An 18,978-nucleotide genomic window follows, 5' to 3' on the forward strand; every position below is an offset into this window, starting at 1 on the left:
TTTAGGAGATGATTTTGGTCCAGGGAGATTTCGTGGGCTTGTTCGTATGGATAAATAAGGTTTACCTTACATTCATTAAGTAGCCTTGTTTTTTTAGGGGAGTTTTCTTTTTTGGAGAAGTTGTAATCATGGTTGATCCTCCACCTTCGTGAGGGTTTTTTATTAATAAATGGAGGTGCCGCCCTCCTTTCTTTTAAACAAAAAAAAAATCTAGGGGTTCATATAAGTCGTGATTAGTCAACCATTGGAGGATGCTTAGGAAAAAGTTCCAAATAAGATGTTTGCCATTTATTTCTGAGGATCAATACTCTGTTAATTCTCTTTCTATGCGTGTCCATTTGAAATGGTATTGCTACATGTCTAGAACTGGTCATCAAACTAATGTCATGTTTGTGTGTGTACTGTGAGGCAGATACCAATTGGTTAAAATTATACCTGGGTTAAGGCCATGGCCCATGGAAGGTTTTAAATGTAGAACAAGCAATGAATCAGATAACATGTGGTGGGGAGTGCTGTCCTCTTGATTCATACATCAAGCATTGGAATAAGGATGTCAAGGTAAATACTTGCTTCTACTTCAGGATTTCAATTAATTTTTCTGCTTGTTTGAGCTGGAAAATAGCTAGGGGTAAAACTAACGATCTTGCTCGATAATCTTGGAACATTTGAGTGCATTAATTGATAGAATCTGCTTGGTTAATTAAGATTGTTATGACATCTTTATAGGATTATCTTTTTTCGGAATTTGAATTGGTAAATGGTGTAAGGTACTTGGTTCATAAAAATTTCCTTGGGAAGTTCAAACAAGAGTATTTGCATACTGTAAATCGTTGGTTTATAAGTTCATATGCCCCTATAATCTATATCACCCATTGTGGTTTCTTTTTTAGCAGAGAATGTTTAGGATTTTCTACAACCTTAGCATCCAAGTTTAAAACAAGTGGGATTGGACAGCCTCTGATTTCAATATCGTAACGGAGAAAATTTAGGCTGATTATGCTACTAGGGAAGCCGGCAAGAAAACGCGAAGGGAGGCCGGAGAAGAACCTTCTCTGGTCCAGTTCATGTGGCAAATTTGTAAGGATGATCTCATAATCTTGAAGACTGCAAGGAAATGACTTTACAATTTTCCCTTCCCTTCATGTGGCAAATTTGTCATGTTCTGGACAATCTTTTTGCATTGAACTACATGTTTTTCTCTCGTCAAAGTTGGAGTCATTTCACGTTGGACAGTCGGATTCTGGTACTAATGCAAGAATATGCTTTTGTTTGTATGGGAGGATGGCAAAATTAGATGTAAAAATTCGCTTTTTAGCTCAATTTTATCATTAGTTTGGTAACTTTGGTTATTTGGCAGCTGAAGTACCTACTGACCAATTTTCTTCTTCTTTTTTCTTTTAAAATGAATATTAGTATTTTTCATCTCTCTTTCCATGAAAAAAAAAATCCGAATCCTGAAAAATAAACACATTTCCAAACTGCCTAATCATTTAATCGGATGTAAAACAAGATTTTTGAAAGATAATTTTACGTATAATTGTGAAGTGCGTAAATTTCACATAATTGTTTTGAAAAATAATAAAATATATTATTAAAAAATTAATTTTTTTTATATAAATCTTATATTTTATTATTTTTTTTAAAACGATTTTAGTTGCACAATTTAAATTACAAATATCTTCTTTTCGAAACTCTCAGCTCTGCAAGACAATTTCTACCGACGTATTGGAACGTGGATGCTCTTCGTTAATATTATGATATTTTGACCAGTGTGTTACGTGTGACCTGGCTAATAGGTGAAAAGGCTTTCAGGAGACGGCAGCTGCAAAATACGTGTAACGTGATCTCAGCCTCTTTCTATGTATGCGACTCTCTGGACGGAGGACGTTTGTCCCCCTTCCTCTGCTAAATGTGATAAATATCTAGTCCTGGAGCCCAAACGAAAAATTCTCGAACCCATAAGAGAGACTGAACCCTAGGAAGGAAAGTAGAGAGAAACAAGATTACGGAAGGGCCGGGAAAATGGAAGATCTACTAGGAGCTGAAAGCCTGGAGCATTCCATGAACCTCACTCCAAAAGGAGGCTCCAAAGAGGTAGATGATCGCGAAGAGGAAGATGGTAAGAAAGAAAATGAAGCTAAAGGAGGAGAAGAGAGGGCAAGTGGATTTATAAACCATCTTCTCTCTAACTTGGTGTCTGGAGGGAAAGGTCAAGAAGAAAAAACAGGTGAAAAAGATGATGAAGAGAAGAGAGGCATCGTGAGTGAGGAGGGTGTTGATCATGATGATAAGGGAGGTGGGTTTATAAGCCATCTTATCTCCAACTTGGTCTCTTCCCATAGTCCGAAAGCAGGGAAAGATAGTAAACAAAAGGTGGAAGCTTTCGAAGGTGACAATGGGGGCTCTAAAGCAGAGGAAGATGCAGGTAGTGATAGTAATGGTGTAGGGCTACAGAAAGGGAAGTCAAAAGAGGAGAGTGGTGGTGGAGGAATCATCGAAAACCTAGTCTCCCACTTGCCTGCTCCACTTAAAGGTAAATCCTTTTAGCCATTGTGCATTTACGGCAATATTAGACTGTTTTTGGTAAAATCAACCAAATAGAGCACCATTTACAATTTTCTTTTTGGGGGAAAAAGCTTCTTTGTGAACTAGTTTTACCGCTCTAATTGATTTGGTCAAATTTTATTTTATTTTATTTTTATTAAGAAGTGATTTTAAAATTGATATATATTTTTTTTATTTTTTAAAAATATTTAAATATAAAAATAAATGAGAAAAAAAATAAAATATCTCATTCTGCCTATCGGTCAAGTAGCCCGACTCTTTCTATTTTAATGTGACTTGATATTCCAATTTCCAACATTTTTATGGGATGCTGTCCTATAGGAAACTTCAAAGTTCATCCGAGACTTGGTACTCGTTTTGAGTTATCTGACTCTGTGTCATCAAGGGTTTTATTATCTTTATTATGATGAAGATAATCTTATGGCAAACGGACGGTGATTACAAAGTCCAAGAATATATCTTGGCAATCCCGGGGACAACCACCCCTAGTGCCTATACAAAGCAACTGAGCGACACAAAATCATGCTAGACCATTAGAACAGATCCACAAAACAAAGCCAAGATTACCCATAGGCCATAACCCGTGTGTTCTTAACAAACCAACAGCATTAACAAGGCCCATGTACACATCGATAGCAGCAGAAGCAATAATCTAGCAATTCTTAACAAAGCCTCTGCATATTAGTAAGAAAGTTCCCAGCCCCAAAAGCCAGTCAAGATACAACAGTCAACACGCATCAATAACATAGGCAGTGTCTCCCCTTCATCGAAGCGACTTACATCCGCTAAAATAGCTCCTTTATCCCTACTGGGTAAAAGAAATTAGTCCCCAAGTATCAATCAATCCATTATTCAGTGGGTTTTTAAGAAAGCCTTCATAGAGCCGATTCTTATCATCACATAGTTTAGTATTTTCATTGGAACATCAGCCTTTCTTGTGGGCTTTTCAGTAAAGGATCTCAGGTTCCAATCTTTCCAAACGGAGTAGACAAATGCTGTCAACATCAGCCTTGCCATCAGGGACAGCAACGATTTACCCTCAAGTTTATTAGGGAAATTTCTTTAGATATATGTAATCTTTTCAACATGATTTAGCCTAGTTCAATGTGTTCTGTGCATAGATTGACATTTTGATATTATCTTAATGACCAGATGATGTGGCTCCCACGCCGGTGGAGGCCTCCTTACTAATTCACTCCATCATTCATGACTGAGAAGCACACACCTGGCATTGTTATCTCTATTGCTCCTACTTAGCTAGGGCAAACTATACATGTATCAGGCTTTGCCTATTCTTTGATTAATATGATTTATTTACTTATAAAAAAAAAAAATCACACACCTGGCATTGATTTTTAGGATTGCTCATTTAGAAACGCTAGACTGCCATTCGATGTATTTCATCTTTCATTTTCTTTTGTTTGTATTTTTTTCCCTCTCATTTGTTAAGATAGTCTTTTGGAGTTGTGAAAGATCTTTTCCCTAATCTGTTGTCCTTGCCATTGGCGCTTGAGTCTTTTAGTTTGCTCTTATCGGAAAAGCAGTTTGGCCCACTTTTTTTTTTTTTTTTTTTAAGCACTGGTCTCAATGGTTGTAATGCATGTTAGATGGGATTGCCTGAAAATTAATCAGGTATTAAAGATCTGAGAATCTCGTACCGACTGCACGTATAGTGGCGGGGTGTTCTTTTTCCTAATCAAGCTGCACATTAGAAGAAAAACAAATATTTTAAACTGATATCAGTTATGGGAGATCTTTCCTGTAACAGAAAGTCAGCAAGCAAGGAGTTCATAATGTAATGCTTTCGAACAAGGAGTTGGAGGGCACTCACTGCCCAATGTGATGCGCACATTGGGTTTTCATAGAGTAGGATGGGGTTCTGCTTGCTACAGATCTGATTAGAGTTATCTCCTAGCCTATGAAAGAACTTTGATTTCGAACTCGAAAGTTCTTTTGGGATTCTAAATCGGATATCATTGTCCAGGGATGTTTTTTGATTTGTCCAAAGAGTGATTGTGTACAATCTCACATCGACTAAGTATGAGATTGGTTGGTGGTTTAATACCCCTAGACACTCTTATTTTGTAAGCCGGTTTTCAATAGTGAGTTCTACCTAATAGATTTATAACAAATGGTATCAGAGTCACTCCACCTATGCAATCCATGTTGGCACGGTAGCAATCGTGCAGCACGGGGGGTGATGCCGACATGGTAGTGTTTGTCCAAGGCTAGGAAAGACCTACTGCACAACCATCCCGTGTTAGCGCTGAGACAGTCATGGACGTCGACTACGAAGCGAGGTGGTTGTTACAATCTCACATCAACCAAGTATAAGATTGGTTAATGGTTTATAAGTCCCTAGGCACCTTTCTCTTGTGTTAAAGAAACAAGTGACTCAACAATACAAAAAGAGGAATGCAGTGGTAACAGTACATGTAGCAAGGCAAATGGTACTTCAACAAATCACAACAAAGCGTAGTAGCATCGAAAGGAAGGTTCTAGTATAAAGAATCACAATCTGGAAGGACAAGTGGCAAAGGATCAGTGCATTGAGAATAAAGTTTATTATGATTTTTCTCTATATAAGTCTGTAAAGTCTCGGCAGAGTACTCATGAAAATATCACAATGAATATACACAGAGGTTCTCTTTATTGCTTTCTATCAAACATCTTGCATGCATAGAAAATTTATCATGGTATCAAACAGACTCACGCCTTTTTTTTTTTTTTAACATACACAATCGCATGGCATCTCCACATTCTGATGATATCTCTTCTTCACATAATCAAACCCCCATCCCCACTCCTACTATTCTTAATTTCTCAAGTCATTTTATTACTATTAAGCTTATCATATAAAATTATCTTTTATGGAAAGCTCAAATGGTACTTTTTCTAAAGGGACATCAGCTGTTAATCTAGATCATACCAAGTGGCTGCTACTCGATCAATTCATTTTATCTACCATAAATTCCTCCTTGTCCAAACAAGTGTTTGCCCAGGTCCTTGAGTGCTCTACATCGCATGAGGTCTGGACATCCTTGCAAAATTTGTTTGCTCCACAATCGTCTGCTCATGTTATGCAGACCCATTATCAATTGGCATCTCTTAAAAAGGGGGTTGAATCAATCACTGATTATTTCCACAAGGCAAAAACCTTGGTTGCTTCTTTGGGTGTTGTTGGGCAACCCTTGTCTAATTCTGAATTCTTTGTTTACCTTTGAGCTGGCCTAGGTACTGACTATGACTCGTTGGTAACCTCCCAAAGCCGATCCCCTCTCTCCCCTATCAGATATATAGTTATCTTCTAAACCATGAGTCTCACACCTCTCATCAAGCTCATACACTGCTTACTGGCAATCCAATAAGTGCGCATCTCACCTCTACACAACCATCTACTGGTTTTTCACCTTCTCAAGGGTGAGCTGTTTGTTTTTAAACTTAGAAATAATTAAAATACGTGATGTAAAGTAAAAAATAATGTGAACAATTACCATTATTCAATATATCGGTTCGGTTGTCTAAATTTAAATGAAAATGTGTCATGGTAACTTGAACTAATGTATGCATCTTGAGGATATGAGTCTTAACCTTTTGCCAACCAAATAAAGGGTTGTGTTCTTTGGTGAATTAAAATTTTTTTTAATGTATTATCTAATATTTGATAAGTTGTGACTTCTCAAAAGTACTCCTTCATTTTAGTTGTGACATTTCACAAGTACTATTTCATTTATATGATGTGACTTTTCACAAGTACCATTTCTTTTAAATAAGTTGTAACTTTTTACAAGTGTCATTTCATTCTAGTTGTGACTTTTCACAAGTGTCATTTCATTCACTATAAATAGGGAACCTTACCCACAAATTCATTTACTTCAAATTCTCTACAAAAATTAGAGAAACGCTTTCTTCTTCTTTTTATCTTTCTTTCTTTAGATTTTGACTATTATATATCGGGTTTGAGATTCTCCTTTTGTATGCACCGACAAGAAGATTAACGAGAACTGACGTTGTATCTTGGGAGTAGACTGTCAAGAAGCCTAGTGCATGTTTAAATTTGGAGGGGGCATAATCTACTATAAGGAAAGCGTCCATCATATGCCTCAATACCGGGTTCTCTCTTTATAATTTGTTCTTGTTATTTTACATATACTAGGGGTGACACCCGCATGGTGCGGGGCAATGGCACTCCCTGCCCGCCCTGCACCATGCGGGGTGTGTGGTAAAAGTTTGATGAAATAATTTTATATTGATTTTAATAAAGGGAAATTATTCTTAATGACGTGGTAGGGGGTCTAATTTTTCTCTCGTTTTTGAGAGGCGATTAGGTTTTCTCGTATGGCGTTGACCGCCGACCTTTAGTCCCTGGCGGCAGGGGAGGGCAGCAGAGGGGTTGGGTCATCTCGGTTTACTGAGGCATCCAAAGGTCATGAGGACAAAGTGGTAGGGCCCATATATTGCTAATGAGTGAAGTATGGACTTCACTGTAATGTCATGGGACTGAACCTAATGGTCCCATTTCTTTTATTTACTGCAATGTAATGTGCATTTTGAAATATTTATTGGGATCCTCTGCCCCCTCTTAATTTCATTAATCTACTTTGACCATATAAAAAGTGTAAAGTATAGATCTATTTTAGGAGACTTCAATTGGAGCTTCATCGACCAGTATAATCCTTGTTTGGTTGCAGAGAAAACCATTCAACTGATCATAACACGTCTTAGTTGGACAACTTATTACTTAAGTGATCAAAACTCTTATTTATTTCCTATTTTCCAGCAGCTTTTTCAGCAACCAATAATGTAAACCTCATACTAGTGCTCAGTCAACTCTGCTAGGCATATACATCTGAAGGAAAAATAACATCGTCTCTGAGAGAAATCTCGGAGTAAACAAGTTCTAAACACAACTATTCATCTAATAAAAACCAAAATGGGGATGAGAATATGTAACCTGGCAAACAATGCCATTGCTAGATTTATTGATGTAAGAGTGGCCCCAGGGAACCAGCCTGAGATTGATGATGTTGATGAGGTCCTCGTAGAAGACTCCCGTGAGGTTTTTCATTATGAAAGTTGCGCAAAATGGACACAAAGTATCATAGTAGAGTGAAAGATTAACCTTCTGAGAATCAGTTGCAGAGACCTTGATGAGAGATATATTAAGAGTATTTAATCTAAATCTTATGGCTTCTAATTATATTTTAAATAGTTATATTTATCTAATTTTTAATTACATAAAATTTTAAAAATTGTCATTAAATACTCTCGAAATATGGATTAGATAATAGTTTCATTCTATAACAAAATAGGATGCCATTAAAATTAGGTTTTTTTGTATCCGTAATTCAAAACAAGTTTCGCTTACATCCTTTCAAATTTTACTATATGCATTCTGCTTAAAAAATATATAGACAAGATTGTTTTAAGTAAAATAAAAAAAAAAAAAATACTTTTACATCAATCTCTTTTTAGATAGTGAGATGAAATGAGATAATTTTAGATAAAAGTTGAAAGTTTAATAAAATATTACTATAATATAATTTTTTAATATTATTATTATTATTAGATTTGGAAAAAATTGAATTATTTATTATATTTTGTGTAAAAATTTAAAAAATTTATAATAATAAAATAAGATGAAACATTTCTACTATCCTAACAGAATCTCAATCTTATCTATTCATTTTTTAATCAATATATCGAATAAATTATTAACAAGACATGAGCCAAACTCATCCAAAGCTACTGAATAATAACTATGATTGTCATGTATCTTGTATCTTGCTTATTAATTACTCTTAAAATTCTTTATTCTGTTATTAAAAAGAGAAATAATATTTACAATTATAGAATATGTAAATTTCGTATATTTTTTTTTAAAAAAAATAGCAAATATCATATTTATATAAAAAAATTAATTTTTTAATAATAAATCTCATTTTTTTTTTAAATAATACGCGATAGTTGCAAGACCCATAATTATATCCCGTATTACTCCACGCAAAAAGTTTCCGGCCAAAACCTCACCGTTCCTCAAAATATAAGCAAGAACGTGATCATCTTGGTCCGGAAGCGGGTATATAATAGATGAAAGATTGAGCCCAAAGAGCCCAAAAATTCGGTCCTCCATCACCACAACCATCAACCCCTGGGATATCTGGTTCAAGAAACCTCCAATCCCCATAACTCTCATCGACCTCCTCTCATTGATCACTGCCCCTACTTTTTTTCATTGATGTGTTCTGAAAAATGTTATCTTTTATTTATTTATCCTCTGTTGGAATATGACCACATGCCAAACAAATGCATACCAAAAGATCTTATCTATGTCCATACAGCTGGTGTTTCTCCTTTTTTTTGTTGTTGTTTTGGTCTCTTTTGCGTCCAACAGGCACAAGATTAATGTCGATGCATAGGGGACGCGACACATCATTATGTCCTGTATCCACTTATCTTCTGTTAAAAGGAAGGGGAGGCTCAACAGGAGCTAATGCTTTCTTAATTAGGGGTTCATGTAAGTCGTGATTAGTTAACTATTGGAGAATGCTTAGGAAAAAAGTTCCGAATAAGATGTATGCCATTTATTTATGAGGATCAACACTTTAATTGGTCATCAAATTTAGAGTTGAGCAAAAATTCAAAAATCCGACTCCGCTTCCATCTCTACTCCGGCTCCACTCCAACTCCCATAAGTTGGAGTCGGAGTCGGAGGTGGCGATGTACCAACTTTGACTCCGACTCCGACTCCGATATTGTACATATTTTATAAAAATATAAGTAATTTTTATACATTAATCATATATATTTTATATAATTATAACTTATATAGTTAATTAAATTCAATAATATATTAGTATGAACAAATTATTATAAAATAATATACTTATACTATGATATAAATAGACTAAATTCACTAATAATAGTTTAGCATATGTAAACATCATACTATTAACTATAATTACTACCATGAAACACTAATGTCTAATAACATGTAATATTAATAACATTTAATACTAATGTATTATGTGTTACATAAACACAAATATATAAATTTATAATAACATGTAATACTAATGTATAAACATTAACATATAATAACATGTAATACTAATGTATAATAATAATAATAATTTGTACAATGATTTATTTTTTCAATTTGGGTCATGTTTTAATAAAATTGAAATTGAAAAAATATTTAAAAAAAACTGAAATCTGGAAACCCAAATCTGATTAGTGAGAACCCAAGATTGTCAAATTGAAATTTCAAATAGCTAAGAAAAAAAATCCAATAAAAAAGTCCAAATCCGACTCTACTCCGACAAGTCGGAGTAGGAGTCGGAGATCAGATTCGATCTCTAACAAAAGTCGAAGTCGGAGTCGGATGTATGACACTCCGACTTTGACATTGTCGATGCTTAGCCCTAATCAAACTAATGTCATGTTTGTGTGTGTACTGTGAGGCATATACCAATTGGTTAAAATTATACCTGAGTTAAGGCCATGGCCCATGGAAGGTTCTAAATGTAGAACAAGCAATGTATCAGATAACATATGGTGGGGAGTGTTGTCCTTTTGATTCATACATCAAACATTGGAATAAGGATGTATGGTAAATACTTGTTTCGACTTTAGGTTTTTAATTAATTTTTCTGCTTGTTTGAGCTGAAAAATAGCAAGGTGTAAAATTAACGATCTTGCTCGATAATCTTAGAACATATGTGTGCATTAATTGATAGAATCTGTTAAGGCAGCTGAAATACCAGCTCAGCAATAGAGGCTCAAATATGGTCTAGAAGACTCTGGGCGCATTCTACGTGAACGAAATTGGTGCAAGTGGTCCCAAGTTTGTTTGTAAATTTCGAATGAAATTCTCTGTAAATGTAATTTCCATTTCTTGAGATTTATTATATAAATAGGACCTAAGCGTCATTGTAAAGGACATACAAAATATATGAAAATTCTGAGAATAAGAAAATGTCGTTGATGACTTTTCCCAAACACTTGCTCTGCCTTCTTTCTTTCCTTCTCTTTATGGTATCAGAGCTGCCATAAAGCTCATGCTTCTTCTTCTTCTCAATAAATCAAATGGACTCCATTGAAAAGCTTCCAAAAACAACACCGTCCACTCCACCACCACCTTTCAACTCCTCCATCGTCACTTCCACATCTCACTTTGTCACCCTTAAGCTCACCATCAACAATTACCTAAAGGCCATCAACTTTATGGCTACGTTGATGGGTCCATCCTCATGCCTTCCCCCACTCTGGATGATCAACCCAATCCAGAATATACTCGTTGGCTCTTACAAGACCAACTCATCATCTATGCTCTCAATTCCTCCTTGAGCGTTCTTTCTCATGTTCTTGAATGCACTACCTCATGCCAAGTATGGACTACATTACAAAATTTCTATGCTACCTAGTCATCAGCACATGTGAAACAAACTCAGTTTTAGCTCGCTACCCTTATAAAGGGTTTTGAAACCATTTCCAAATACTACCATAAAGCGACATCTCTAGCAACATTGCTTGGAGCTGCTAGACACCCTTTATCATCTTCCCAATTCTCTATTTATTTGTTAGCTGGCCTTAGCTCAGACTATGAGTCTGTTGTCACTGCCATTACACCACGCCCAGATCCCATTTCTTCTTACTAGATTTACAGCTATCTTCTTAATCATGAATCACGCTTGACTCACCAAACTCAGTCGTTGCTTTCAGGTACTAACCTTGCAGCCCATACAACAAGTTTAAGAGCACCATTGGCACTTGGCTACTCTAATAAGGGACGCAACTCAATTTCGCTGGGTGGACGACGTGGTTGTGGGTGTGGTGGACAGCCTCCAAACTTTTTTTCCCCCCGACCAGACACACGACCTCTATGCTAAGTCTGCCACAAACTTGGGCACATTGCCATTTCTTGCTATCACCGCTTCAATCAAACATATCAAGCCCCTCTCCCTACCTCCCTTACAGCTAACTTCATTGCCTTACCCTCTGTGAATTCTCGACCAAATTTATGGTCTCCCAATACAGCTGCTACCAACCATTTTACCTCAGATTTCTCAAACCTCACTCTAGACTCCACACCATATTAAGGCACTGATCAAGTCAGCATTGGAGATGGCTCCTCTCTTCCAATATAAAACATTGGTTCTAGTCAATTCACCACTCCCTCTAGCAATTACCTCTTCCATAAAATTATTCATGTTCCCTCCATCACTAAGAGTTTAATTTATGTCCGTCAATTTTATTTAGATAATACAGCATACTTGAATTTCATTCTTTGATTTTTCTTGTGAAGGACTCACACACTTGCGTGGAACTTTTTTGGGGTCATGTTAAATATGGTCTCTATGTCCTACCGGTGACTTTAACTACGTTGCAAGCTCCCAAATCTGCCACTACCGTGACTCCACAAGCCTTTATTGGAGAAATGACTACTTCTCAACTCTGGCATGCCCGACTTGGGCATCCTTCATCCAGGATTACTTCACTTACACTTAGTCAATTTAACCTTCTTGTTATATATAAAATGGTATTGTCTCCTTGTCATGCTTGTGCCCAAGCTAAGTCTCATGCCCTACCACATCCCCCTTCCCCATCTCGGTTTGAGAATCCATTTCAGCTTCTCTTTCTTAATATATGGGGACCAGCGCCTATGCTGTCCTCACTATGATGTAGGTTTTATTTTTCCATAGTCGATGATTTTTCTAAATGTCTGGATGTTTCCTATACAATCAAAATGAAATGTCTCTTCTATTTTCTTGGCCTTTTTGTGCTATGTTAGTAACACATTTTCTACTAATGTCATTTTCGTGCAATCTGATTGGGGTGAAGAATTTCGTTCACTTAATCCTTTACTTAAATCCTTTGGCATTACTCATCGGGTAACTTGTCCATACCCTCATGCCTAAAATGGTAGTGTCAAAAGGCGCCACCATCACATTGCTGAAACCGGATTGTACCTTTTAGCCTATGCTTTCGTACCTCATAAATATTGGGTTGAAGCTTTTCAAACTGTAGTTTTTTCTAATTAATTGCATGCCCATCTTGATCCTTCGTAATTTCTCTCCATTTCAAATCTTACTTCAACAAACCTTGGATTACAAATTTTTATGCATTTTTGGTACAGCTTGTTGGCACAATTTAAGGCCCTTCAATCATCACAAAATTGACTTTCGGTCTCAGCTTTGTGTCTTTATGGGCTATAGCCCAGATCACAAAGGATACTCTTGTCTACACTTATCCACAAGCCGTACTTATGTCTCTTGCCGAATTCCCCTTTATGCCCACACCATCTTCGCTGCCTAGCTCCTCTTCCTCTGAATTGGCCCCTTCACATTTTCTTATGCTAAGCCCACCTTCTCATGACCAACCAGGCCCATCTCTCACAAATACCCTAAGCCCATCAACCTGATCCTCTCTTTTATCACTTTCCCCCTTTCGTCGATCCCTAATCCTAACATTCTCGAATCTTCTCTGCCTCCTAACTCTCCTTCTCATGTATCTTTCGTGCTGCCTCAATCTTCTCAACCCAAATCTCTCTCAAATCATCTTTCCTCTCCTGTGTCATCCATCTCAGTCCCTTTTCCTCTGGTTTACCATCCACCCACATCCACCCTGTGGTCACACGGTCAGAATCCAACATCCACTGCCCTTTAATCAGATCTGACATCACTGTTCCCTCGCCACCTCTCAAGCCCTCAGTTTCCCTCACCATTTCTCCCTCAAATTCCATTCCAAAGGAATCCTCCTCTTATACAGAGGCCTCTAAGTATCCTGAGTGGCGAGGAGTCATGGTTGCCGAGTTGCAAGCTCTGCTTCAAAACCACACCTGGGTCTTTGTACCTCCCTCTTCGAGTTCTAACACTCTTGGTTCCAAATGGATCTTAAAGACGAAGCATAGGGTTGATGGAACCATTGAGCGTCGCAAGGCACTCCTTGTGGCCAAGGTTTTCTATTAGCAACTTGGGCTTGACTACATCGAGACTTTCAGTCCTGTAGTCAACCCTGTCACTATTAGTCTTATTCTCTCTCTTGCAACTGCTTCCATACGGTCGTTGCATCAATTGGATATCCAGAATGCGTTTTTACACGGAGACCTTGAAAATGATGTTTACATGCAGCAGCTACCTGAGTTTGTTAATCCTGACCTTCCTTCTCACATATGTAAGTTGAAGAAATCTATTTACAGTTTGAAACAAGCCCCTAGGGCATGGTTTTCTAAACTCATTGATAGATTAATCTCTCTTGGCTTCATGGTTCAAAATCTGATTCGTCACTATTTATTCTGCGCATTGGATCTGATTGTCTTTATGTTTTAGTCTATGTCGATGATATTGTTGTTATTGGTTCAAATAACTTGCTTATTTTTTATTTCATTACTGTACTTTGGTCTTATTTCCCTGTAAAAGATCTTAGTCCTTTACACTATTTTTTGCCTATTGAGGTCACTAGAAGTTTCAATGGTCTGTCTATTTTGTAGTCAAAGTATATCTCTGATTTGTTACTGTGCACCAATATGCACAAATCCAAATCTGCCTTGACACCTATGTCTTCCACTGTTAAACTCACTGCACTCGAATGTTCCTCTTTTGAAGATCCTTAGCTTTATCGTAGTGTAGTAGGCAACTTTCAATATCTGGCCTTTACCAGGCCAGATATCTCATTTGTTGTCAACAAAATATGTCAGTTCATGCATTATCCACAGCTTCCCCACTGACAAGCTGTAAAACGCATTCTTTGTTATCTAAATCTTACACAATATTTTAGTCTCCATTTTAGTGCATATTCTTCATTAATATTGTCTGTTTTCTCTAACGCTGACTGGGCCAGTAGCTCTGATGACCATAAGTCCACCAGTGGTTTTTGTATTTACTTCGGTTCTCATATTCTTTCTTGGGACTCTAAGAAACAACCCACAATTGCTCGGTCTTCTATTGAAGCCGAATACAAAGCAGTAGCTAACACTGCCATTGAATTTATTTGGACGCAATCTCTTTTAAAAAAACTTGGTATATTTCTTATGGATCCACCCACTTTATGGTGTGACAATTTGGGTGCTACTTACTTAACTCTCAATCCTATTATGCATGCTTGCACTAAGCATGTTGAGCTTGTTTATCATTTTGTTAGAAATTGTGTGGTAGCTAAATCCCTACAAGTTTCTTTTGTGTCTAGTAAGGATCAACTAAAATACCACAATTTGCCTTGTGGTGCTTGAATCGCTGGGCACTATTAAGGCAACTGAAATACTAGCTCAGCAGGAGAGGCTCGAATATGGTCTAGAAGACTCTGGGCACATTCCACACTAACGGAATTGGTGCAAGTGGTCCCAAGTTTGTTTGTAAATTTCAAATGAAATTTTCTATAAATGCCATTTCCATTTTCTTGAGATATACACAATAAATAGGACCTAAGAGTCATTGTAAAGTACATACAAAATATATGCAAATTCTGATAATATGAAAATGTCGTTGAGGACTTTTCCCATACACTTGCTCTGCCTTCTTTCTTTCCTTCTCTTTAGAATCTGCGTGATTATTTAAGATTGTTAAGACATCTTTATAGGATTATCTTTTTTGCCGAATTTGAATTGGTAAATGGTTAAGGTACTTGGTTCATAAAAATTTCATTGAAAAATTCAAACAAGAGCATTTGCATACTGTAAAACGTCGGTTTATAAGTTCATATGCCCCCATAATCTATATCACCCATTGGGGTTTCTTTTTTAGGAGAGAATGTTTAAGATTATCTACAACCTTAGCAGTTAGCATTTAAGTTTAAAACAAGTGGGATTGGACTATCTCTAGTTTCAGTATCGCAACAGAGAGAGTCGAGACTGATTCTGCTGCAAGGGAAGCCTACAAGAAAGCGCGAAGGGAGGCACAGAAGAGAGCTAAGGTGGCCGTTCTTCGGTCCAGTTCAAGACCCATGGCATCATGATGATCTCATAATCTTGAAGATTGTAAGGACTTACCTTCCCTTCATGTGGCAAATTTGTCATGTTCTGGACATTCTTTTTGCATGGAACTACATGTTTTCTCTCGTCAAATTTGGAGTCATTTCACCGTGGACAATCGGATTCTGGTACTAATGCAAGAATATGTTTTTGTTTGTATGGGAGGATGGCAAAATTAGACTTAAAAATGAGCTTTTTAGCTCAATTTTATCATTAGTTTGGTAACTTTGGTTATTTGACCAATTTTCTTATTCTTTTTCCTTTTAAAATGAATATTAGTATTTTTCATCTCTCTTTCCATGAAAAAAAAAAAAAAAAAAAAACCGAACACTGAAAAGTAAACACGTTTTCAAAATGGCTAATCATTTAACCGGATGTAAAACAAGATATTTTAAAGAATAATTTTATATATAATTGTAAAATGTGTAAATATCGTAATCGTTTTAAAAAATAATAAAATTTATTATTTTTTTATTTATATAAATTTCATATTTTATTAATTTTTTTTAAAAATTATTATAGTTGTACAATTCATACTGTAAATATCTTTTCTTTTGCGAATTCTAGTTGCACCATTCGAAAATATCTTTTCTTTTTCGAAACTATGAGACATTTCCACCGACGTATTGGAACGAGGATGCTCTTCGTTAATTTTATAATATTTTCACCAGGGTGTTACGTGTGAGCTGCTAATAGGCGAAAAGGCTTTCGTGAGACAACAGCAGCAAAATACGTGTAACGAGATCTCGGCTTCTCCCATGTACGCGACTCTCTGGACGAGGACGTTTGTCCCCTGCCTATTCTGAATGGAGAATTGTTGGGAACAGCCGGAAGCCGCAGCATATTGTAAAAAATTTTATTTTATTTTTTTCTGTTAGATATTTTAACATGAACATTAATAAATGGATCTTTGATTTTGTATGATCTACAATAATGAACAATAATAGTGAAAGACGTACTTTTCACCATCTGTTTGATAAAGAAATGAATCTGGCTATGAGAGAAGGATCACCCTAGCAACTTGGCCTCACTAGTGTCTCCCGATGGCTAGAGGCACTCTAATGTTGTAGATGAGAACCCTTTAACCCCTCAATCCTATTTATAGATTTCTGGCCATCATGAAATCTAAGTCTTTGAGTCAGACTATAATTAGAGATAAGCGTTAATCTTATCTCTTAGGAGTTTAAATCTCATTATAACTCTAACACTATTTAAAACTCTATCAGATATGGGTGAGTGGGACATAGAGTTCAAATAGAACTCTTACATTCTCCCACTTGGCCCATACGCCCATAAATGATATTTTCCGTTCATGAGTTTATTACAGGAAATTAACCATATTGCACAAATTCATTTCCTGAAATTTTTCATAACTTAATTTACATTTTAATAGTTCCGTAATATCAATGTCAAACTAGATACTAATGCGAGTCATGGCGATCCTCTGTTATATAATCAACAAATTCCCTTCCATGTACCACAACATCAGTAACTTAATTTAACATGATCTTTGATTGGGATAATTAAGGCTAATGCTATAATGCATTGGGTTCCAATTCATGTCAATTGTTGACATTATCTTGTCATCATTCATCCACATCATTTAATGTACGTATAAAGTGGAAAGACAAGAAAACAGAAACAAAATAATCATAATAGATATCATTAAGTGTCAAAATAGAATTCAAAACATTTACAAGCTCATTAATATGTTCATATCATAAGACTCATTCTATCAACATGTTCCTTAAATAGCTTTGCTACTAGACCCTTTGTTAATGGGTCTGCTATCATAAGCATAGTACTAATATGTTCTATGGACACTGTTTGTTTTTGTACTTCCTCCTTAACGCTTAGGTATTTGAGTTCCATGTGCTTGGCACCTTTAGAATACCTATCGTTCTTGGAAAAAAATACTACAGAGGAATTATCACAGTAAATTCTCAGCGGCCTGGCTATAGAGTCAATAACTCCAAGTCCTGAAATAAAGTTCCTCAGCCATAAACCATGTATTGTGGCCTCAAAGCATGCCACAAACTCAGCCTCCATTGTAGATGAAGCAGTGATTGTTTGCTTCATACTTCTCCATGAGATCGCTCCACCAACCAACAGGAAAACATAACCAGAAGTGGATTTCCTGCTATCAGAGCAACCAGCAAAATCAGAGTCTGAGTATCCAGTTACCTCCAAAATGTCAGTTCTTCTGAAGGTAAGCTGGTAATCCTTAGTTCCTTGCAAATATCGCAATACCCTCTTTACTGCTTTCCAATGAGACATCCTTGGGTTACTTTGGTAGCGCCCAAGCATGCCAACTGCAAAACTAATATCTGGCCTCGTGCAAATCTGTGCATATATCAAGCTCCCCACGACTGATGCATAGGGGATTTTTGCCATCTCTTTGCGCTCCCACTCATTTTTAGGACACTGAGATAGGCTAAACTTATCACCTTTTGATATTGGAGTGTTCAGTGATGAACAACTTTTCATGCCAAATCTCTCAAGAACTCTTTCTATGTAACTTTTCTGAGACAATCCCAACAGTCCTTGTTTTCGATCTCGAAAAATTTCGATTCCAATCACAAAAGATGCCTCACCCATATCTTTCATTTCAAAGTTCTTAGAAAGAAAACTCTTGGTTTCATAAAGTAAGCCAAGATCACTGCTAGCTAACAAGATATCATCAACATACAGAATCAAAATTATGAACTTACTCCCACTGACCTTTAGGTATATACATCGATCAACAATGTTTTCTTTAAATCCAAAGGCAGTAATGGTATCATTGAACTTTAAGTACCATTGTCGGGAAGCTTGCTTAAGCCCGTATATTGATTTCTTAAGTTTACATACTAGGTGATCTTTGCCCTTTTCTGAGTAGCCTTCTGGCTGCTCCATGTAGACCTCTTCATCCAAACTTCCATTTAAAAATGCCGTTTTCACATCCATCTGGTGTAACTCTAAATCATAATGAGCCACCAATGCCATAATGATCCTAAAAGAGTCCTTTTTAGATACTGGAGAAAAAGTCTCTTTGTAATCAATGTTTTCTTTCTGAGTGAAACCCTTGGCATCAAGTCTGGCCTTATATCGTTCAATATTGTCTTTTGAGTCGCGTTTGGTCTTAAAGACCCATTTACACCCGACTCTTTTACTCCCTTCAGGCAATTCAACGAGATCCCAGACTTGATTTTGATCCATGGATTTCAATTCTTCTTTCATAGCATCGATCCATTTACTAGAATCATTTTCGTGTATAGCTTGTGAAAATGTTAGTGGATCTTTACTCGTCCTAATGTCAAATTCAGATTCTTGGAGATACACCACATAGTCTGTTGAAATAGCAGGTCTTCGATCTCTTTGAGACCTGCGTAAGACAACCTGTTCTGGTGACTCCGAATTTGGTTCGTCAGTGATATTATCATTCTGAGATGGATAATCATTTACAT

General features: G+C 36.5%; 1 protein-coding gene across 2 annotated transcripts; it reads left to right on the plus strand.

Annotated features, from left to right (window-relative positions):
• Positions 1-414: 414 nt before the first annotated feature.
• LOC108994892 lies at positions 415-4,143 on the plus strand. 2 transcript variants are annotated; one of them, XM_035688805.1, is made up of 3 exons: positions 415-558; positions 1,797-2,533; positions 3,718-4,143. In XM_035688805.1, the coding sequence occupies exons 2-3, from the start codon at positions 2,023-2,025 to the stop codon at positions 3,777-3,779; spliced, it is 573 nt and encodes a 190-aa protein (XP_035544698.1). In that variant the 5' UTR covers positions 415-558; positions 1,797-2,022; the 3' UTR covers positions 3,780-4,143. The 2 variants fall into 2 exon arrangements, 1 of the variants encoding a protein (XP_035544698.1); XR_001996773.2 differs by lacking the exons at positions 1,797-2,533; positions 3,718-4,143 and adding an exon at positions 894-1,320.
• The last annotated feature ends 14,835 nt before the right edge of the window (positions 4,144-18,978 follow it).

The sequence above is a fragment of the Juglans regia genome, chromosome 3, assembly GCF_001411555.2.
Source record: "Juglans regia cultivar Chandler chromosome 3, Walnut 2.0, whole genome shotgun sequence".
NCBI lineage: Eukaryota > Viridiplantae > Streptophyta > Magnoliopsida > Fagales > Juglandaceae > Juglans > Juglans regia.